This window comes from Myxocyprinus asiaticus, chromosome 23 (genome assembly GCF_019703515.2).
Source record: "Myxocyprinus asiaticus isolate MX2 ecotype Aquarium Trade chromosome 23, UBuf_Myxa_2, whole genome shotgun sequence".
NCBI lineage: Eukaryota > Metazoa > Chordata > Actinopteri > Cypriniformes > Catostomidae > Myxocyprinus > Myxocyprinus asiaticus.
The window spans coordinates 30785712-30810006 of NC_059366.1; the positions used below are offsets into that span (position 1 = coordinate 30785712).

At 37.2% G+C, this 24295-nt stretch overlaps 1 protein-coding gene across 5 annotated transcripts in view; it reads right to left on the reverse strand.

Moving 5' to 3' along the window:
- LOC127413583 (WD repeat- and FYVE domain-containing protein 4-like) overlaps positions 1-24295 on the reverse strand; it is a 61116-nt gene that overhangs the window by 19502 nt on the left and 17319 nt on the right. For all 5 annotated transcript variants that reach the window (XM_051650838.1, XM_051650836.1, XM_051650835.1 and 2 more), the window contains 32 exons: positions 24059-24278; positions 23755-23831; positions 22103-22315; positions 21749-21927; positions 20672-20903; positions 20433-20584; positions 19811-19922; positions 19486-19676; positions 18880-19032; positions 17657-17730; positions 17285-17446; positions 16726-16817; positions 16439-16535; positions 16115-16317; positions 15694-15860; positions 14851-14973; positions 13961-14122; positions 13647-13823; positions 12608-12734; positions 12209-12360; positions 11515-11753; positions 11310-11431; positions 10829-11020; positions 9335-9444; positions 5163-5240; positions 4756-4947; positions 4417-4501; positions 4145-4302; positions 1122-1270; positions 380-500; positions 155-240; positions 2-64 (listed from right to left, as the gene is read on the reverse strand). In XM_051650838.1, the coding sequence (XP_051506798.1) occupies positions 2-64; positions 155-240; positions 380-500; positions 1122-1270; positions 4145-4302; positions 4417-4501; positions 4756-4947; positions 5163-5240; positions 9335-9444; positions 10829-11020; positions 11310-11431; positions 11515-11753; positions 12209-12360; positions 12608-12734; positions 13647-13823; positions 13961-14122; positions 14851-14973; positions 15694-15860; positions 16115-16317; positions 16439-16535; positions 16726-16817; positions 17285-17446; positions 17657-17730; positions 18880-19032; positions 19486-19676; positions 19811-19922; positions 20433-20584; positions 20672-20903; positions 21749-21927; positions 22103-22315; positions 23755-23831; positions 24059-24278 (4660 nt within the window). The remainder of the gene's footprint in view (position 1; positions 65-154; positions 241-379; positions 501-1121; positions 1271-4144; positions 4303-4416; positions 4502-4755; positions 4948-5162; positions 5241-9334; positions 9445-10828; positions 11021-11309; positions 11432-11514; positions 11754-12208; positions 12361-12607; positions 12735-13646; positions 13824-13960; positions 14123-14850; positions 14974-15693; positions 15861-16114; positions 16318-16438; positions 16536-16725; positions 16818-17284; positions 17447-17656; positions 17731-18879; positions 19033-19485; positions 19677-19810; positions 19923-20432; positions 20585-20671; positions 20904-21748; positions 21928-22102; positions 22316-23754; positions 23832-24058; positions 24279-24295) is intronic.

Here is a 24295-nt window from a genome sequence, read left to right on the forward strand (position 1 = left end):
CCTTGCATTAAGTACAGTCTCTGAGACCCCTCTTCCCTTTAATGAGGAGACCACAGAGCAAAGCCTGGAAAAAAGAACACATCGAGAGAAATCAGTTTGGTCTGTATGACCTCACACACAGTTCTTTACATGCACAAACACTCTCTCACTTTACCTTTTATAGGCATTAACGTGATCATTGTTGAAAAATACCAGAAATACTGAAGTCCCGTTCTTCAAGAATATTTCCAGAGCATTGTCCTAAAGCATCAAGACACAAAACCAAAAAAATAAGTAAAAACAATTTAACAAACTAATAGAACAAAAATTAAACATGAAGCCCAATAAATGAACTGCAAATAAATAACTCTGGAAAACACTGCTACTCTTGGATTCTCACCTCAAGCAGGAAGCGCATGAAACTGGTCTCTTTGATGTCATCATATGACCAGCGTTTGCAGCTTGTGCTCACAGAGCTTTTCTCTTTATTCATCATGTTGCAAATATAAGAGTCTCTCACACTTGAATAAATTCAGAAAACATTAAGATATTGAGATACTGTTTATCCAATCGCAAATACTGTACATAAATGGTTCTATCTCATAGATAATATTAAAAAAATCTTAATACCTTTTAATATCATGTTTTACTAATACAACAACTTATCGCTGAATTGTGCATTTTTATATGTACAGTATATGTATGTATAGGAACAGTGGGGTTCAAAAGTTAGAATATACAAATCTGGGATTTTAAATATAATTTAAACCTAGAAATAAACATCTTAAAGTTTTAAGATTTAAAAAAAAAAATAGTTTTGATGTAAAATGAATAAATATTCATATTCAACACCATTTTATGTCACTGATCAAATAAATAATTTTGATGATGTTAAATCTTTTGTATAAAATGTCAGGTTTTCTTCCACTGAAGTACATTTTTCAACTTTTCACACAAAATGTTATGCTGATAAACTAATTTATAATAGAAAATGTATTCAATTAGAAAAGACTGCAAAAACAGAAGCATTTTCACTAGTGGTCTCAGATTTTTTTAACCCCACTGTATATACAGCAAGATCTTGGATGGCCACTAAAGACAGCTGGCTGGAGAGAAGTGCTAAAAGAGAACAGTAGCATTACTTGGTCCGATGATGGATTCTACAGCACAAATCTCCTGTGGAGGTCAACGTGAAGCCTTCACATATGTACAGGTCAGCTTTCCCAAACAACAGCACCCCTTCAGTCACCACGTGACCACTGACGACCACCACGCAGTGCTTGGCTTTGACCTGAGACAGACACATTACATTAGAACACGTTTCGAGTAGCTTATACAGGAATCCATATTGTGCACGGTATTGCACTGAGCCATTAAAAAAAAAAATAGTAGTTGAAATTTCCTTTACATGCAGCCAAATACAATGAATAAGCAAACACAAAGTTTTCAACAGTTGTACAAAGTGTCACTGCAGCTTGCCTTTTAAATTGTGCCCTGGGGCTTACGTGTCAAAGAAGCACTACTCTGGTGTTGATTGATCACTGTTACTACTTCATTACCTAAACAACATGGTGGACAGACCAAAATTAAAGGGCGAAAAAGCAAAAATGCTGAATGGATGGCGTGTTTGTGAAACGGTGCCAATCGTCTGCAGGCGGAGTTTGCACAAAACCTCTCGATTATGCACGGCTAATTGTATCTCCCTTCATTTCACACCAAGCAGCTGCACCTGGCCTCAGCCCTGAGTCACCGTGGCTCTGGGCTCCGGGGATCCGCATCTCAGAAACATATGGGGTCCAGCCGCTCCGCCAGCCGCTCCATAATTAATACAAATCAAATCAGAGCCTCCTCTCCACGCAAGCGTCCCCTCACCAGCACAGTGAGAAGGCCCCACTGTTTATTACCAGAATTAATCAATGACACAGCAACAATAGCAACACACTAATTGATTAAGGCCTTGTGTAAATATATGGTCCACCTGACGGCCTTTGGTTTTAGACAGAGCTTTTTAAACAGAATCAGCCCTGACCTGAGTCGCTCCTAATTCTGTCTGTTCTTGGGGATTTACAGCAAGGTCATACTTGAGGCTGTCGGAGGAGGTATGCTAGGTGGGAGTTTACACCAGAAAAATTGTTATATATGTAACGGTTTATCATTACTATCATAGACTTTTGCTGTGTCTGAAAACAAAGGCAGCCTTATTGTGGAGTCAGTAAATGACTTAAAGGGATAGTTCACCCAAAAATGAAAATTCTCTCATTATTTACTCACCCTCCTCGCATCCCAGATGTGTACAACTTTCTTTCTTCTGCAGAACACAAATTAAGATCTTTAGAAGAATATTTCAGCTCTGTAGGTCCATACAATGCAAGTGAATGGGTGCCAAAATTTTGAAGTTTCAAAATCCACATAAAGGGAGCATAAAAGTAATCCATATGACCCCAGTTGTTAAATCCATGTGTTCAGACATGATACGATATAGTTGTGGGTGAGAAACAGATCAATATTTAAGTCATTGTTTTAATCATAAATTCCCCTCCCTGCCCAGTACGGGGCGATATGTATGTAGAATGTGAATCACCAAAAACAGAAGGGGAAAGTGAAGGAAAGAGGACTTAAATATTGATCAGTTTCTCACCCACACCTGTCATATCACTTAAGAAGTTATAGATTTAACCACCAGAGTCGTCTGGAGTACTTTTATGTTGCCCTTATATGGATTTTGGAGCTTAAAAATGCTGGCACCATTCACTTTCATCCTACAACTGGGATGGCATGAGGGTGAGTAAATGATTAGATAATTTTCATTTTTGGGTGCACTAACCCTTTAACAAGCAGAGTTTTTGCATGAAGGTACCATGTAAGAATTTTTTTTTAAACAGGCTTCCAAAGCACCAAAAATGTCACTTATAATGATCTAAAAGCTTTACATATAAACCAAGCTAATATCTACTGACTATAATGCTATCATAACTTGGAAAAAAAAAAAATTAATTGTACATACGTAAACTAATTTACTGCTTTACACCGCTCCATCAGACACAGTCAAAAACTAGTCCAAATTAGGGCATTTAATTAGACAGAATGTTACGTAAACATTTGATTCGGAGATGCCTTGATGCATTCCTCACTCATTTTTCAGGTTTCAGTCAGAGCCTTTAATTTCTATATTTTAAAACAATGGTTTCCTCCTTTTATTGACTGATTTAAACAGGAAATGATGGGGAGAATTGGGAGGAAGTGGATCGGGATATTATGCAAACTGCACTTAAAATCACATTGCTCACGTGAGCTCCATGGCTCAATGTGTCAGAACGGCTAGGCCACGGTTGATAATACATAATACTGTATTTGTGAAGTTATTTCCATTTTGAGCAAAATAAAAAGCTAAGCCTCTGAATATATTGTGCTTGTAAATTCCAGCCATCACATGGTCTCTGGAATTACTATAAGAATGCAGATGTTGGTAGTGTGCATTTCTGTATTAATAAGTATGGAGAGGGCAGTTCGGCTGACACGCAGCACAGCAGGACACACCACATTCTGAATGAATACAAGACAGCAAACATCACCCCCTACTGTTCCTTATTAATACTTCTGCCAGGCACTCTTCACCCTGTTAATGCTGAAGAGCCCTATCAGGCTCTAGTCTTTACTGAAGCACGTGATTGTTTTTTTTCATACCACACCATAACTTGACCAAAGCTGCAAAGATGTAAAAAAAGGAAGGCAGTTCAGGAGTAACAAGAAGTACTTTGAGATGCTATGGTTCCCACGCTATTTGAGTATGATCTTTCATTCATGATTATTTGATGAAAATGTAAAAAAAAAAAATAATAAAAATTTCATAGAGATAAGTGCGGCAGGTTTCCATCTGGATATCATGTACCAAGTCTTTGAGTTAATAGATGCAAGCATTTATACTTCTTTGTGTACAAATGTGTCCAATAAGACCCTCAACAGACATAATGATAAATTATGATATACAAAAAATAAATATTCAGAACAGAGCAAAACTAGAACCATTTATATACATTTATACTGTATCTTATAAAAATGTCTATGAGTATAATTGTAAAAATACATTCTCATGACTTTTCCAGGCAGGGAAATCACTATTTTAATTGCAGCGGAAACCCTGAGATGAATATGTAGTCACTCTCACCTCTTCATTGGGTACCAGCTCCTGCAGAATGAGCTGTGTGTCCATGCACTGCTCTGAGAAATCCTCAGACAGAAGCGAGACTTCATTTAATACAGGGAAGAAGGTCAAACCAGACTGCTCCTCTACCTCGTGGCTTGCCTCACACAGGATCCTAGGGTCTGGGGTACACACGAAAGCACAAATGCTTTAAAATAGATGTGCAGATACAGCTGGAGCTGCAGAATACAAAAATGATATAAGTCATAATAAAAATGGCACAGAAAATGAGATACCTAAATCAGCCTCAACAACTTCTGTAACTCCCATGCCTTCTTCAACAAGATTCTTCTGAATGAGGCCTGAAGTCAGTGCTGGTATCTATGTTTAAAAAAAAAAAGCAACTTAAGAAATAAACACTCTTTATTTCACACTTGTCTTCTGTATCTTACCTCACTGCCAATGCGAAGAATTATATTCTAACAAGATTTTCGAGTAAGAAATTATTATAAAAAAATAAAAACTTTACAAGATTTTATTAATTTCAATAACTTATTCAGGTTTAGAAATCCCCCTGATATTTCCAGGTTTGCCATGACTGTGGTAACCCGGTAGGTACGACCACAATGGTTCACCTTTTTGGAGCGGTGTAGCTGCTTTCGACGAATTCGTGATCGCGTACGGTTGCGCCCTTCGGCAGTGTTCTGCACCCAGCCCCGTTTGAGGAAGACTCCTGGCCCGGGGCCGAAGAGGCCCCTCTCCCTGAGCAGGTCCTCTTCTATTCTTAGCCACTGAATGGCCATACGCTCATTCTCACTGCGAATCATCTACACAGAATGTGACAGCACAGCACAATGAGTCATTTAAACTGTTTCTGATGGATTTCAGTGGCACAGCAATTACAAGAAATGTGTGTGTGTGAGTGTGTGTGTGTATATATATATATATATATATATATATATATATACATATATACACATACACACACACACACTGTATATATAATATATACACATTTATAAAAAAAGAAAAATCCATAAACCTGTGCATGACTCCTCAGCATGCCATCAAATATGGTCTCACAAGTTCGCCGATGGGCTTCCATGACGGACACAAACCCCTTTAGCCAATACACACACAACATGAACATAAACACATGAAGGCACATTATAAGGTGAACAACTGGACAATTATATATACGTAAAGTCTTCTGTAGCTATTAGGTTTGCACAGAGACAATAACATTTTGCAAATTGCATTCATGTGGGAAAAACAAGCTAGTGGCTATTTAACCATACAATAAAGCTGTCTCCAATAGTCCTCAGTGTGCACTAATTAACTTAAAGTATTATATAAGCACAGTGTGAGGTGGCTGCTGGACCCACGCCATGCTCTATGTCCTGCTGATTTATTATACTGATAGGCATTAGCCCTTCAGGATGCCTGTGTACTTCACCACCAGCCTGCTCATATCCAGATTTACTTTAAGGCTCATTAAACCAATCATCACAGTGGTGTCCTTTCAGAGCCGACCCAACAGCCTCACTGACTGCAGTACAGAGACTAGATGGTACACTGTGAGAGTACTGAATCCATCACTGTTATAGCTCATACTGAGACAAGCATGAATTTAAGGCACAAGAATAAAACTAAGACTGCTAAAAAGTGAGTTTGTATGAAAATGTTTTCTAAACAAATCTCAGCATTCTTTGACTATGTACATATGCTATCTATTGACCAATGTGCCTATAAAAAGTCACAGTGGATTTTTTTGGCCACTTTTTGACCAAAAGGTGCATTTAAATAATGAATACATTGGTAACACTTTACACAAAAATGTGTTAACATTAGTTAAAAAATGTCAGCACTTTTACTATATCATTTAAAGTAAAAGTTGCATATTAGTTAATGTTAGTTAATGCATTATAAACTAAAATGACTTAACTATGAACAACTGAATTTTTATTAATTCATAATAACCAATATTAATAAATGCTGTATGTTTATTGTTAGTTCATGATACCTACTGTAATTCATTAACTAATGTTAAAGGGATAGTTCACCCAAACATTTAAATTCTCTCATCATTTACTCACCCTTATGCAATATAATAGGTGTAGGTGAGAAACAGAACAATATTCAAGTCCTTTTTTTTTTTCCTCAATCTCCACTGAAACTTTCACTTGTGAAAGTGAAACTAAACAGGCACTACATGTGACTTTCAGATGTAAAAGTGAAAGTGGAGATTGAGTAAAAAATGATAATTATATTATAAAGGTTATTATATAACCACTTGAGTGTTATGGATTACTTTTATGTTTCATTTATGTGATTTCTGGAGCTACAAAGGTCTGATCACCATTCACTTGCATTGTATAGACATACAGAGCTGAGATATTCTTCTAAAATCTTTGTTTGTGTTCAGCAGAAGACAGAAAGTCATGCACATCTGGGATGGCATGAAGATGAGTACATTTTCATTTTTGGGTCAACTATTCCTTTAACAAAAATAGTTTTATTGTAAAGTGTTACCAATAAACTAAATATAGACTTTAAGTGGGTTAATACTAAATTTAAACAATTATTTTGTGAATAATAACTCAAATAAATCAATTTGTAGAAATTGTTTCAACTTTAATCAGTGTCAAAAAAGCAAAAATATATTTCTCTGTTCTAAAACAATGAAACATGAAAACTTTGAAGGGAGTGAACACTTTCTGAAGGCATTTTACAAAAAGAACTTTGAAGTAAACAGCAAAACAGCTCAGAAGGACAACATTTCAAAACATTCAAAATCATTTCAATATATTATTGGGAACAAAATAAATTTGTTATTCAGTTTCTCCACACTCAATCTACTCGTTTCACCTACATACTGCTGATTGCTGTTTGCCACAGCAAAATGAGAAAAAAATTGGTGGTCATAGCAAAAAAACAACTCTAGTGAAAAGTTATAAAACAAGATGAAAATTGTGCATTTGTGTATGCCAAATGGATGGCAGGATTAAAAAATGTTACTAAGAAGTTCACAGGAGTAATTACTGCCCTGTCTTGACAAATAAACACTGAATCATCGCCTAATCGCATCCCTTTATTTAGAGAATCATAAGTAATATATAGCATTAATTACTCCATTTACCAAACAGCAAACTTATTGGCCTCGTACGCGAGCCACATTAAGCAGCATCCCCTCTGCAATTAACATCACACTGATTTCCATTTTAATTACTTTCCACAGAAAAAGACCACCTCTGATGATAACATAAAATTGTCAGCTTCATTTTAGGCTGTTGGTGAATGTGTAATAAACTTAACTTGATCATTAGCTATGTTAATTATCTTTCCATTATGAAGATAAAATTAGTCTGTAGCATATATCTGAAATGAATCCTGAAATGAGGAAAGTTTGCCCTGTGCTGCATCATTTAGTTCTCTGGTGTACAGGCTACTGGATTAGACTGTATATGTTAAATAAACATTTTAAAATGTTGGAAGCATTGGCAGATTTATCACCTACCAAATGGGAATCATGTAATAGACTAAAATATCTAGTAACAGAAAAGATCAAAAGGACACAATCACAAATTAACAAGATTGTTAAATGCACAAATAGATGGCATCATGAGGAAGGAAAATTATGTGTATATATTGAAGCAACATCTCAAGACACCAGCCAGGAAGTTAAAGCTCGGTCGCAAATGGGTCTTCCAAATGGACAATGACTCCAACCATACCTCCAAATTTGTGGCAAAATGACTTAAGGACAACAAAGTCAAGGTGTTGGAGTCTCCATCACAAAGCCCTGACCTTAATCTGATTTCAGCAATTTATTGTGAGAAGCTTGTGGAAGGCTACCCAAAACGTTTGACCCAAGTTAAACAATTTAAAGGCAATACTAACAAATAATAACAAAGGGTATGTAAACTTCTGACCCACTGGGAATGTGATGAAAAATATAAAAGCTGAAATAAATAATTCTCTGTACTATTATTCTGACATTTCACATTCTTAAAATACAGTAGTGCTCCTAACTGACCTAAGACAGGGAATGTTTTCTACGATTAAAATGTCAGGAATTGTGAAAAACTGAGTTTAAATGTATTTGGCAAAGGTGTATGTGAACTTCTGAATTCAACTGTGCATATATTTATTTATTTATTTTTACGAGAGATGCATCGATATAGAAATTTTGGCCTATTCTGGGGGGCGTTATTTATTTTTATTATGGCCGATAACCAATATGATGGCCAATATTATAAATCTATACTGTTTAGTCTCATTTTTTGTTTGTTTGTTTTTAAACAGTGTTTACAGTTAAGTTTCAAATTAGAATGATTCATGCTTAAAGACATATTTAAATATCTTATTTTCTTAAGTGTTTTTTTTTTTTAACTGAAAACAGAAAAAAGTACACAGCTTGAACTGGAAAAAATAAGCCCTAGTATTATCTGCTTCCAATATCGGCAGATTCAGACTGATATTAATAATTCTAAGACAAAACAAAAAAACAACAAGGCTATTTTCTACATTTATAAAACTTTCCAGGATAAACTCACAATGCCTAAAACTGTGTGCAATACTCACAAAATTACAAGCAGCATGTTTTTGAGGTGGCCAATTCATCAAGACAGCTGATAGGCTGTCACAAGCTGATATGATACAGAGTAACACAAAATGAATGTTTTCGTCAGGTCGGGGCTGCCTATAATTACTGCCCCGTTTCCGTGGCGGAGACGAAGATAGCAGCAGTTGCAAAGAAACAGCAATTTCATGCCCTTGTGCGTGAGTAAAATCTCTGTGCATCCTTTTCCAGATGGCGACGTCTTCGGCGGTGGGAACTAATGATGTGGGCCGCGTTTCAAGGGGGAAAAACAACAATAACATATTCTTTAACCTTCAACAGCAATGTTCTAGTGAGTGTTCCCATGGAAAGAATTAACAAATATCAATTACATTGCCCACTGAGGTGTACTCAGCTGTAATAATCCAAATTGATTTAGAGAAAGGATTGAGACAGTGCCACAGGGTAGGTGGGCAACTGTCGTTGATGACATTGGGATGGTGTGAGGGCACCTGTGAAGGAATTCTCCCATGCTAAGCAATTCACTATCAGTCTGTCCATCACATGCCCTAAGCATCACTGATAGAGAGCACTTGGAGCACAGCAGGACATGCATCCTGTCAAGGCATGGAAATATCTGTTGTGTTCCCTACCTCAGAACTGCTGACTGAATCCTTCCCAAACCTCCTCTGAACAGACTGCAGTGCACTGCTGAGAAGCCCTGCCCTCTTCTGGTGACCATTAATTACTCTCTTCTGAGAGTCTAAAAAGAAAATGCTCAATTACATACACAACCAATAAAGAGTCTGGAAATGTTTTTCATGATCTTAAAAACTTGTGATCTAAAGGCTTATGCTTAAACATTTAAAATTAGTTGAGTAGACAAACATTTATTGTGCCTATGAGTCTCTTTACGAAATATACATTTCCATATAAATTCAAAGAATGAGTTGGAACAGTGAAGGAAAAGCAGCTAACAAGATTCCAGCATACATGGGGAAACTGTCCAATACTACTTAAAGGGATAGTTCACCCAAAAATGAAAATTCTCTCATGATCTACTCACCCTCATGCCATCCCAAATGTGTTTGAATTTCCTCCTTCTGCAGAATGCAAATTACAATATTTAGATGAATATTTCAGCTTTGTAGGTCCTCACAATGCAAGTGAATGGGTGCCAAAATGTTGAAACCCCAAAATCCACATAAAGGGAGCATAAAAGTAATCCATATAACTCCAGTGGTTAAATCCATGTGTTCAGACATGATATGATAAGTGTGGTTTAGAAACAGATCAATATTCAAGTCATTTTTTTGGTCATAAATTCTCCTCCCTGCCCATTAGGGGGCGATATGCAAGTACGATGTGAATCTCCAAAAACAGAAGGAGAATGAGAAAGTGAAAGTGAAGTGGAGACTGACTGAGCAGGGAGGAGAATTTATAGTAAAAACAGGACTTAAATATTGATCTGTTTCTCACCCACACCTATCATATAGCTTCAGAAGATATGGATTTAACCACCAGAGTCGTCTAGAGTACTTTTTTGCCCTTATATGGATTTTGGGGCTTCAAAATTTTGGCACCCATTCACTTACATTGTATGAACCTAAAGAGCTGAGAAATATTTCTTAAAAAATCTTCGATTGTGTTCAGCAGAAGAAAGAAAGTCATACACACCTGGGATGGCATGAGGGTGAGTAAATGATGAGAGAAGTTTCATTTTTGGATGAACTAACCCTTTAAAAAGCATACCAGGTGGATACCTCATGAAGTTGGTTGAGAGCTGTTATCTAAAGGTTGGCTACTCAGAAGCAGCTAAAATATAATATAGATTTGATTTGTTTACTCCATGTTTTGGTCACTACAAAATTCCCATTCTTCCATTTGTATTATTTCATAGTTCTAATGACTTTACTATTAATGTGGAATGTGGAAAATAGTAGTAATAAAGAATGAGTAGGTGTGTATAACCTTTAGACTGGTAGTGCACAAGAAATTCATTTGCTGCACTCAAAATTAGCAGGCAAAATTGTGCTATAGGCTACAGTTAATGTACATTCTCCTCTCATATGTTAGCCATACAAATAAAGCAAAAAGATTAAAAAAAAAGATGGCTGACAGTAATCTCAGAAGTAGCAGTGACTGACCTATAAAGAGCTGCCAGGCTTTTGTTGCCATCTCCTCCCACAGAGGGCTGACATCACCCATTGAAACCTGGCCCTCTTTCCCAGTCGGCTTAGCAGACAAGTCGATCTTATAGGCCTCCTCTAATGCCTGTCTCCGCTCCTGCATCACTTTCCTCCAGGTGCTTTCCACAAGCATCATCAGCTCTGACTCCACTACAAGGATTACAACAACATTCAATACATTCTACTTTTGATCAAAATGTAATGTGCCATGTTGTTACATTGCTTGGCAAGCATAAACAGCTTACAGTTAGGCAGAAGAATTGTTTCTACAGATACTAAATTGAAATGCCGGTTTATAGAAGACTGTTGTCTTGTATCATAATTGTGTTGCCACTGATTTATAAAAGAAATAAGTCACGGCAAGTCAATGTAACACATGGCCTCAAGTGGCATAATGCTTTATTTTACGTATCTGTCTGGCAGAAAAAAGCAAACTGACCCTCTGCTGAATCTGAGACATTGATCTGTGACATCACTCGGCTGTTCTTGTGAGGGAACAGGTGCCTCCAGATGTTTCTTGAAGGCTTTTTATGGATTTCACAACCAAAACCCTCACTAAAGCTGAAAGACAGTGACAACATTCTTCTTAACATACTGATCACATGCAAACCACGAGTTTGCAACTCACCAACAATGAAACCCACCTGCCAGAGCGGATGAGGAGGAGGCAGTGCATGAGACAGCTGATGAAGTGGACATTAGCATTGTATGTCGCCATGATTACATCCCAGTGCTGCTCTAACACGTGAAGTGTTTGAATAATGAGCTCCTGCTCGGCTGGAGTCTGTCTGGGTCGGGACAGGAAGTAGAGCAGGGCTCGGTTCAAGCTTTTATAAAGAACACTGACCGTCATCTCCCTGTGACTCTGACCTCTCTCCAGTGCCTGATGCCAATACAAAAATACAGTATGGACACAGGTTTGTCTGCAGGTAGTTGACATAAAATAATTTTGGAAAGTTGACATTTCCTGCAGTGTGACACGCAATACTGCATCTAAAACTATTTTAAATAGAATTTTGGTGATTCTTTTATAAATATTATGCATGCAACTTTTATGACCTCATATTATTTGAGAGACTACATGGACTTTGTACTTTTGTACTAATATTGCATCTGTACTAAAACTCGTTTATGTCATGTCGCAGGACCTTTTAAAATGAACTAGTGAAGGCAAAAAGGTGATTAAAAATGGTGAAGAGACACATTTTCCCTTACGTCATTTAACATTTTTTACCAAAATCTTGATGTTATAAATGTGTCCATGGACGCATTATGCATCATTCACCCATAGGCTTCAAACAATAATATGCTATGACTGAAATAAGAACATAAACTCACCACTGCAATCTGTTCTGCTATGAAGACCAGGAGGTTTTCTGGATCAACCACAAACATGCCCGTATAGAGTTTCTCCACTAGCTTTTTACTGAAGAATGCCACATTCTCAACCAAAATGGCAGCCTTTCCTTCCTGCTTGGACATGGATGGATCTTGGGAGAATTTAGCGGGACATTGAGTTAACAGGATTTTATGTGAGAGGTGTAATTTAGAAGAGCATATACAATATTTAATGATGTAACAAATCTTTTGAATTCTGACAGATGAGTCTGAGGTCGTCAGATATAAATATACAGGCTAGGTTCATCCATCATTTGCAGGTGTAGAACCCAGCCTGTATATATGTGAGCTTTGCAAAGATACGTAGTGTAGCTTTATATGATGCGTGATATAGTTTACCATCTCTGGCCACATGTGTGGACTGGCCCTCTTCCTGTCCTGTCATGTGGATGATGTCCATCATAAACTCCAGAAGCTCAGTCTGGAAGCTTTGCCTATGCTCTTGACAAACACCATCTGGAGAAAACTTATTAAAAAAAAAATAAAAAAAACTTTCACGATGTTAACATAAACAACGCTGAGATAAAAATATCTTTACTACAGTCCACAAATGCACTATTGGCAAGGTTGTATATAAAAACAACAGCTTGTGATTGTCTTCCATTGCGCAGTACCATCAAAACTGCGCAAAGAGTGGCACCTTATGGAGGAAAGATACTATACACAGCATCACATGTTTAACAGCTCAAATGTGAATCCTACAGCATAATATGAGTACCTTTCATTACAAAAAAATATTTAAAGAAAACATGCACTTAGTCATATTCCATATAATTATGTTAGGGGTAGGGGTATGAACAAAGTAACCCTTATATTTAAACTTTTTTTGGTGTTAAAATACTTACGAGACAACTATAAGTAAACCATTTGTGGGTTAATTTTCTTGCAAACTGTAAACACTGTGTCTATGTGGCACTATAAAAAGTTTTGTTTTGAGTGACCTGTCCAGCCCGACACAATACTGTAACATCGACTCAACCAATGGCATGAGTTTGGGGCAGGACAATCTGTTTGTTTGATCAGCAGCTGATGGGGGGCTTATTCTGAAAGCGGTTTCAAAACAAAGCTTATTTTTGCAATTCCATTCGGTGGGGCAGAAATTATACACTTGAGCTTTAAGTATTAAAGTTTGGATCAGTATATCATGGAGACTTGGGGTTGGTCTTTAGCCTTAAACACCAAGAAGCAATCCACCAAGGAAACCACCGAGAACACCCCTAGCAACCGCACAGCAATACCCTGGCAACTACCCACAACACCCCAGCATCATGGTGGTGAGTTCTGCATGGGCAAGCACCACTCACTTCAGAAAATATAAAAAGTTTGATTTATTAAATGTCAATATTTTACATTTTCACATTTATGAGAAATGCCTCACCTCTAGCAGTTGTATTAAAGGATGTAGACCATCTTTGGCAGAGATGTTAATGAGGCTGTCCATCAAGAGGATGCGGATGAAGTCACACACCTGCTTCCTGCCTGGGTGGGAGTGGCAGAACAAGAGGGGCTCCCCCACATCACTGCTCTCCATGGTAGCCTGAACACCTGCAGAGCTCTGTATGAGAAGATGAGATGCATAAGATCACTTCTGTAAACTTCTGCTGTCACATGCCTTTGGGACAATAAAATGTCTCTTGGGTATATTTTTTAAGTTGCACAGAAAATGTAAGGTGCAGTCCCCAAAAGTCTCACTTCAGGGGTTTCAAAGGGGAAAACAGCACTGGCCAGCGAACTGAGGAAGTCAGGGGCGGTCCAGAGGGGGTCTTGAGGAAACAGGCTGTGCACCAAGCAGAGGAACTGCATCACACTACCTGGGTACTGGACTTCCCAGCCATCTGCAGTTCCTGTTACAGGCTTTGAGAAACACAAGAATGACACAAAACCTGAAGAAAGCTGGATTTACTGGCCTTGCACAATGCTTGTGATGACAGATTAAGGCTACATGTAAGTGTAACATGTAACCTCTTTGCAATTACTGATTGTAACCATCATAACCATCACCTAAAGAATGTGTCAAAGATGACATCCTCTGAGATTACAGAAATACATTTATGACATCCTGTAAATAGTGTTGTAGTCATTTTGAATGTTTCAACAAATAGGCTATATTCGTTTAAAAAGTAAACCAAAGAACTCAGATATTGTTGAATGAATCAGGTTGCCAAAATGTAGTGCATGGAAATAAAAATGCAGAGGAACTGATTTTTTTTATTATTATTTAACCTGTTAAATAAAACTGAATCAACAACAGTATGAATACAGCATATGTCTGTTTATTTTAGTACTGCATGTACAGAACATCCTTTTGAGACATGCAGTATATTTTGAACACGAGGTGGCCCTATTCCTTATTTATGTTTTCACCTGCTATTGATTTCCAGTGAATAACACCTGAATTTGCCTCAGTAAATATAATTTTTTTCATTTTTTATATTATCTTACTCCAGCACATTTAGCAGCACATTTCATATATAAAGTGTTAATGAGGATCCAGCAACAGATTCCACTTTAGGACCAATTCAACATAGCAGATTTTTAACATGACCGAGCATTATTGCAGCATATTCAACAAACACACTTACCTTAGTGAGGATAACCCTGATTAACTCTAAAAGGACGCAAGCTGCATCTGTACACAGTTGAACCCCATCAGTTTCATCACAACATCTGTCAATCAGACTCTGAAGTATCATGTCAACATCCACCTGCAACCAATAAGACAAACATCATTTTATAAACATTGAGGGGAGAAGGTAATTTAAATTCAAATCAACACACACACACACACACACACACAACCGGTCAAAACTTGCCTGAAATGTTTCTCATGATCTTAAAAAAATCAAATAATATATATATAAAATCATATATCATAAAATATATATATTATATTATATATATATATATATATATATATATATATATATATATTATTGTGCCACCATATTAATTTCATCACAAAACTAAAATTTAATTAAAAAAAAAAAAAAGTTTTTGAAATTGATGACTTGGACCAAATAATAAAGAAAAGCAGCCAATTAGTGCCCAACATAGATGGGAACTCCTTCAGTACTGTTTAAAAATCATCCCAGGGTGATACCTCAAGAAGTTGGTTGAGAAAATGTCAAGAGTACATGTCTGCAAATTCTAGGCAAAGGGTGACTACTTTGAAGATGCTAAAATATAACACAGTTTGATTTATTTTGGATTTTGTTTAGTCACAGCATAATTCCCATTGTTCCATTTATGTTATTCCATAGTCTTGATGATTTTACTATTATTCTAAAATGTGGAGAAAAAAAAAAAAAAAAGTTATAATAAAGATTGAGTAAGTGTTTCAAAACTTTTGACCGGTAGTATGTATATATAAAATATGTAAAATATGGCATAAACATTTACATCAGTTAGGAAAATGTAGCTATTACCTGACCAGCAGGAATCTGGAAGTCTGACTTTCCTAAAAGCAGTGCAGCAAGTGGTCCATAAATGTAAGGCAGGTGAACATGGCTGACAAGAAGTTTCTGCAGGACTTCAAACCCCGGACAAATACAGCTCAAACACTCAAAAGACCATGCGCGAGACTTCAAATTATCTAGAGGAAAATGGGACAATAGAAACATATCCACAATGCAAAAAGAGATTCGATGGCAATTCATTTAAATCTGTTGTGTTTCTGTAGCTCAACTGGTAGAGTAAAAATGCTAGGTCATGGGATAGATTCCCAGGGATTCCCACATTTTTGTGGTGCTGTACTTAGCAACAATGTAGATGGACACTTTTGAAATTTCATTAATAGATTGTTCTATATTTGTGTAATAATGAACCTTATCTGCAGTCTGTTAATACCTGTTACACTGGTAGGCATATCCATGGTCTCCACTAATGTTCCTGGTGACACACCCTCCTTGAAATTGGCCAGGATGTTCTGATTAGACAGGAAGTGAGTGAGTAGTGTGAGAACCAGCAGCACTGTACTGGTGTGGATGTGGCCTTGTAAGAAGAGGAGGAACCAATCTGACCCCAGTGCAAAGAACACCTCTTCCTGTTTTCTGCCATTAAAAAAAAAAAAAAAAAAAAATTAGCATAGCAGAATAAATGCACTTGTGTGACTGGGATCATGGAAACAAGAGAAGAAGACTTGTCATTGTTCCATTGTCAAACTTGACTCACTTGCTAAACAGAGGAGGGCCTGAGATGATTAGAGAAGACAGCATGGAGAGCAACTGGTTCCTGATCCAAACTGATCTCCCAGGAGTCTGACTCCAGCCTAAAGCAGCAAGAGTTTAAAGAAAACACAAGGAGTGAGCATCAGTCATAGATCAATGGTTTCAGCTTCACAAAATGACAGTCCTCAGGGAAACATAATGATTTTGGAGCGGAGCTGCTTTCATTTACATATTTATGATCATAAAGCTCATGTCTATTGCAATTTAAGGTATTTTATTGAATAATGGTACCTTGTGATTGATCATCAAAATCCAAATCGGTGAAAGTGGCATTCTCATTCAAATTGGGAGGTAAAAGAGTGTGAACTAAGAAGAGTCCAATCCTGATTGAACAAACAGAAGTGTAAGTGAATAACACTGATTTAATTGTATTTATTAATTCTGAGTCTAAAAGTGGTGATATAATAAAAAAAAATATATCATTCCATGCAAATGTGATCATGTCACATGTTCAAATGTATTTATTTGTCTGATGTTAGAAAGTCGCAGAAGTAGGTAATGAGCTGTGATTGCAACTTAGTTTCAATGGCCTTTTTTCACTGTACAATGAACTCAGTGAACTCTTATCTCAAAAGTTCAAGGACAATTTAATTCTTTATGATATGATCCCTTTAAAAGGTTTGGCAAGTTATATTTCTAAAAATAAAGAAAGTCATGGGACCACACTGGCTGCCTGACCATACATGTGTCATATAAGCCGTAACTGGCTTAGGGTTATTAATTTTGTCCTCATGTTTAGATTTGTGCAACAAATGATTCAACTCATATGAGCCTGTAAAAGGTAACATGCCTCTTGATGTCGGTGGTGTTGAAATGTTCCTCGAGGAGGGATCTGATGATGGTACAGATGTCCAACACCTTCCTTTGGGTCACACTGGTATCATGCAGTAGTGTAAAGAGTTTGCTCATCATGTTGAGTCTGTGCATGACTTCAGCATTCTGTTGGCTCCCACTAAATATACACAGAGAGATTCATCATCATCTTGATCACCAAAATCAAGTATCTACAACAAACAGAATTGGCACTAAAACATGTTTCCGGAAACATTGTTTATGCATGGTTTATGCTTGAAAAAGCGGAACTGAGCCATATGTTGCAAATCACTTCATGCAGCAACCTAAATGTGAAATCACAATTATTTGACATATTTGTGCAACGTACCTTGATGACTTCAGCACATTAACAAAATGATTTAAAACACAAAGGTCGAGATTTTCTGGAGCATTCTGCCACACCTACAAAGAAATGTAGAAAGAAAGTTGTTATGAATTAAGCAAATGTACATTAAATATTGCATTTGTAACAAACTGAATGAGAATCATTTTGTATTTTAAACTCGTGAAAATATAAGAATTAAACTATAGTAATTCTTTGTACAATAGAAGTCAAAAGTCTCGACAAACTTGACTGAATTTACACTTACAGAGCACTTTATTAGGAACACCTGTACACCTACTTAATCATGTTATTATCTAATCAGCCAATCATGTGGCAGCAGTGCAATGCAATGCATAAAATCATGCAGATATGGGACAGGAGCTTCAGTTAATATTCACATCAACCATCAGAATGAAGAAATATGTGATCCCAGTGATTTCAACCGTGGCATGATTTTTGGTGCCAGCCAGGCTAGTTTGAGTATTCCTGTAACTGCTGATCTCCTGGAAATTTTCATGCACAACAGTCTCTAGAATTTTCTCAGAATAGTGCCAAAAACAAAAAACATCCAGTGATCAGCAGTTCTGTGGACAGAAATGTCTTGTTGATGAGAAAGGTCAACGGAGAATGGCCAGACTGGTTCGAGCCAAAAGAAAGGCTACGGTAACTCAGATAACCACTCTGTACAATTGTAGTGAGCAGAATAGCATCTCAGAATGCACAACATGTCAAACCTTGAGACGGATGGGATACAACACCAGAAGACCATGTCGGGTACATTACTAGGACCATCGTGTTTCTATGTTTCTCATTATTTTAAAAAGAAAAAACGTTTTTTTTAAAGACTTATGCTTATATGCTTGAAATAAGTTTGGTAGACAAACATACTGTTAATTGTGGCATTTCTTTAAAAGAAAACACATCTAAAAAAAAAAAAAAATGTATCTTACAAAATTTTTATGAATGCATTAGACCAGAGCGTGAAGGAAAATCAGCTAACAAAATCAAATATAACATAGTTTTGATAAAAAAATGTTTGTCTCTCTACCTCAATTCCCATACTTCAATTTGTGTGTACATAAGGTACAGTAGGAGCCAATCAATTAAAAAAACAGTTTGTGTTTTCAAACTTTTGATTGGTAGTGTAATTCAAAAATATTTGCCACATGATATGGCAGATAATATCATAGTATGACAAAAACATCCCACACCAAACTACAACTTACTTCAAAGTCACAGAGGATGTCCTGGAAGGCACTGATGTTAGGGATGTGAACAGTGGCACTCCCCATCTCTGCTGTGCCCACTATGGCCAGAATAAGCTGGAAAATTCTGCTGCTGATCAGCTGAGACTTCATCTTCAGCAGGAAGGACAAGAGCTGACAACAAAAACAAGTCAAACCTACAGCTTGGATTTTATGAACTGCAATCAATACTTACTGTAAAGGGATAGTTCACCCAAAAATGAAAATTCTGTCATAATTTTCTCACCTGTGTTGTTCCAAACCTGTATGACTTTCTTTTTTCTGTGGAACACCAAAGGAGAAGTTTAGCAGCATATCCAAACTATCAAAGTACTGTAAAACTATACGTCAATAGATTTATGTGAAGAACAGATTGAAATTAATGTCATTATTAAAATCTTGCTTGACAGCTGTGGTCACCATTCAATTGCTTGAAAAATAGCAGCTTGGACATTCTGCTATAAATAACTCCTTTCCTTGTTCCATGGAAGAATGTAAGTCAGGTTTCAAAAGGCATGAGGGTGAGTAAATTATGACAGAATTTATTTTATTTTGAACTGTCCCTTTAAGTGTATTTGACAGTGCTACCTTATAACCATTGGTCCGTTTCATCTCCTTCTCCATCACAGGATTTGTCTCTAAAACTGAGAGCAGAACTTTGACAGCAGCATACAAGGATCCATCATCTGAGGCCATCGCCACTAAGCTCAGAATGGCTGCAGGTCCACCAATATACTGAAAACTGCTACCAGCACTGTATGGCCTGAACGTCCTTACTCCTGGAAATCAAGGTTTGAAATCAGCCAGTTACACTAGAAATGGTGTACAGGTACAGGTACTGCTGTGTCTCGCAATGAACACTCTGCAAGGCTGCACAACTGAGAACAGAAGCTAGTGGACTTGTGCTTTTTACCAAAACAACCAACAAGGGCTGCCCCAATTGTCCGAGCAGTTCCACTGAGGTGCTGACAGAGATTGTGGGCCAGGAGGACAGGAGTGCAGTTATCACGTGATGTAATCCCCATCTGCAAACAAAATAGTAGATGTATAAATCAAGATAATCCAATCCATTAGTGAAATAAGAGGACAATAATTAAAGGTCCAGTCAGCATTTTCCACCCTTATTAAAAAGTTGAACAAAGAAATGAAAAGTACATAAAAAATGTTTTAAAATCATGGACACTAACATAAATCCAAACCATATCAGTAGCCTAAGGGGCTGTTCAGACCTGCGTGAGACACTGATAAACAATTGAAAACAGAGCAGAGGGATGAAAAAACACATTCGGTGTGAACAGCCCCTAATAAAACTCCCCTGTTATTGGTCACTTTCGTTTAATGGAATAAATTAATCATGGCTGACCTTCAATTTTAGCACATTTCTATAATGGCATTGGTAACCAAAAACTTTTGCGTAATGCTGCCCATAGGTTTCAAAACCCTTCGAACGGCCATTCAGGCCAGCGCAACATAAACCAAAAATTACTGAGTGCACCTTTAAAGTAAATCATCTAAAACAAAATATTAACTGGCACCTCTTTAGCTATAAGACGACTGTCCACTTCATTGTACTGGTCTCTAATATCTGCTACCGTAGTGATGGTGGATACAACTGTGTTTATGGCAAAGGAAATCCTCTCTGGGGACACAATCCTAATTTGCGACCTCTCATCTTCTGTCTCGCCTCCTAATAAAACACATGTAACACATAAAAAACAGATATCTACCAAATTAAAAACTGTTGCATTTTCATACAAGAAACAAACTTTCTCACCAAGGAAGTTAAGAGCAAGGAAATTGCCAATGTATTTGGTGCCCTGCCCATAAATGATCTCCACCTGATTGGAACTCAACACTTCCTCAAATAAGTACGTAGGACCAACTCGCCAGACCAGAGCAGCATGCTGTTTCCATAGAGATGGAGTGCCAATAATCCCATATATATCAATGACTGCAGAGGGATCCATTGAGATGCACTGACCGGGAAATGGCTGAATATACTTGATCTACAAAGAGAGCAAGATTTTGAGAGTTAATGCTTCCTAATATTTATGTCATATAATTAATGCATTAAAGGGTTAGTTCACCCAAAAATGAAAATTCTCTCATCAGCTCTGTAGTTCCATACAATGCAAGTGAATGGGTGCCAAAATTTTGAAGCTCCAAAATCCACATAAGGCAACATAAAAGTACTCCAGACAACTCCGCTGGTGAAATCCATGTGTGGGTGAGAAACTGATCAATATTTAAGTCCTTTTTCCTTCATTTTCACTTTCTGCTTCTCCTGTTTTTGGTGATTCACATTCTTTGTGCATACTGCCCACTACTGGGCAGGAAAGAAAATTTATAATAAAAAAGGACTTAAATATTGATCTTTTTATCACCCACACCTATCATATCACTTCTGAAGACACTAATTTAACTACTGGAGTCTTAAGGAATACTTTTATGCTGACTTATGTGATTTTTGGAGCTTCAAATATTTGGCACCCATTTACTTGCATTGTATGGTCCTACGGAGCTGAAATATTCTTTACAAATCTTTATTTGTGTTCTGCAGAAAACAGAAAGTCATCCACATCTGGAATGGTATGAGAGTGAGTAAATCATGAGAGAATTTAAAATTTTAGGTGGACTATCCCTTTAAAGGAACAGTTCACCCCCAAAAAAGGCCTTTTCAATTCAATGACAGTTCATAGTAACCATGTTTCCAAAAATGAAAAAATAAAAAAGCACCATAAAAGTATCCATACAACATGTGCATCATATTCCATGTCTTCTGAAGCCATACAGTATTTACATTTTTGGATGAACTATGCCTTTAAGAAATAACAATATTTTGCTTGCCAACCTTTGCCGTTCCAGCTGCTGTTCCATTTAAATATGCAGTGACTAGACAGCTCTTCTTGATTCCTTTGGCCATAACTAGACAAAGATGGTGCCATTGGCCAGGTATTAGCTGTTTGGAACATTTAAACCGCACTGAGGCTGGCAGCGTACTGGGGGTCAGCACCTCAGGCTCCATCATGTCTGTCGAGCACAATAAACAAATTAAGAAATGACACATCCCAAACTAGTCCAAATGTGCAAATCAAACTTTAAACGCAATCACTGTTAATCTAAAGGGGTCTGTTTCCTTACATAGTGGCAACAATATATATCAGAGCATCTATAACGTTTACTGCAATGTAGTATCCATTTTCACCTAGGAATTGATAAGTTTCCTCCTCAGTGGAGATCACCAAGCAACCGTCAGAAATACTAACAGACAGGCAGCTGAACTGCTGCTCAGCACGAGACATGTGGCGTACAACTGTGAACAGACGCACAGGGTGAGAGTCAAAGGACGAGCTGAACCTACAGATCATGAACCAGCAGGAGAAAGACAGGCCAGCTGATGGAGGGAAGCCTCTGCAGCCTATGGAGATAAAAAAAGATATAAAAGAACAAGACCTGCAATGTGCTTTCTGTATATTATGAAATCTTCTGGCGAATGGGTCCTTTCTGAATCAAATTAATCCATTTGGAATGGCCTTTTTATTGAATTAGAATTTTCATGGCAAACCAGTTTTAGCATTTTATGTATTAGGTGATTTCCTGAGGTGGTGTTTTTATTTAAATCCAAGATTACTTTTATGTAACAATCCTCAATATGTACACTGGGGGCAAAAAGTTTGGAATAATGTACAGATTTTGCTGTTTCAGAAGGAAATTGGTACTTTATTTCACCAAAGTGACATTCAACTGATCACAAAGTATAGTCAGGACATTACTGATGTAAAAAACAGCACCATAAGTATTTGAAAAAAGTCATTTTTAATTTTGATCAAATTTAGGCTGGCCCCATTTCCAGCAGCCATCACTCCAACACCTTATCCTTGAGTAATCATGCTAAATTGCTAATTTGGTACTAGAAAATCACTTGCCATTATATCAAACACAGTTGAAAGCTATTTAGTTCGTTAAATGAAGCTTAACATTGTCCACAGTATGCAATAGGCTGGCATGTCTCAATATTAGGTCAAAATGGCAAAAAAGAAAAAGCTTTCTCTAGAAACTTGTCAGTCAATCATTGTTTTAAGGAAGGCTATACAATGCTTGAAATTGCAAAAAAACTGAAGATTTCATACAAAGGTGTACACTACAGTCTTCAAAGACAAAGGACAACTGGCTCTAACAAGGACAGAAAGAGATGTGGAAGCCCAGATGTACAACTAAACAAGAGGATAAGTACATCAGAGTCTCTAGTTTGAGAAATAGACGGCTCACATGTCCTCAGCTGACAGCTTCATTGAATTCTACCCGCTAAACACCAGTTTCATGTACAACAGTAAAAAGAAGGCCTTTTGGGAAGAATTGAAAAGAAAAAGCCACTTTTGAAACAGAAAAACAAAAAGAAAAGGTTAGGGTGGGCAAAGAAACACAGACATTGGACAACAGATAATTGGAAAAGTGTGTTATGGATCTTAACCCCATTGAGCTTTTGTGGGATCAGCTAGACTGTAAGGTGTGTGAGAATTGCCCGACAAGACAGCCACATCTATGGCAAGTGCTACAGGAAGCGTGGGGTGAAATGTCACCTGAGTATCTGGACAAACTGACCGCTAGAATATCGAGGATCTGCAAAGCTGTCATTGCTGCACGTGGAGGATTTTTTTATGAGAACTCTTTGAAGTAGTTTAAAAAGTTCAGAATTGTTTTTTTCAAATTGTAATAGTAATTTTTCAAGTCATCAATGTCCTGACTATACATTGTGATGAGTTGAATGCCACTTTGGTGAATAAAAGTACCAATATCTTTCCATAAGAGCAAAATCTGTACATTATTCCAAACTTTTGGCCACCAGTGTGTTCTTACCAGTGCCCAAGCCTCCAGTGGAGATGAAGTCTGCACTGACACCTTTCACTGTAGCAAGGGATGGCAAAATCAGACACCTGTGGGGACAGAATAGTTCGACAGAATTTAGTAAAATAAATAATACTGTGTAAATAAGACTGTATTTATGTATGAGTATGAAAACTTAATCCCTTGTTCTACTGTGAGTAATGACTCAATTTTATTTTATTTTTTTTACATAAAACCTTGAAAAGGACACAAATCTCTGTTGTCTTAGCTTAAAACCATCCGTGATTAATTTCAGTGGGCATCTCCAAATACTTACCCAAAGCCACTGTCTGTCATGTCAAACTCCACAAAAGAAGGGGAAACAGAGACTTTGTGTGGCTGAAAGCTTCGTGGCGATGTGATGGATACAAGGCTTATTATTCTGTGAAGAGGAACTACTGTTCCACTGCCTGAAGATGTTTTCAATAGACTAAAACTTCTTTTCATTTGCTTTTTAGAGGATTTCCTGACATCCTCTTCGGAATCTTTTGTCTGGTCTGTGCAATAGATAACA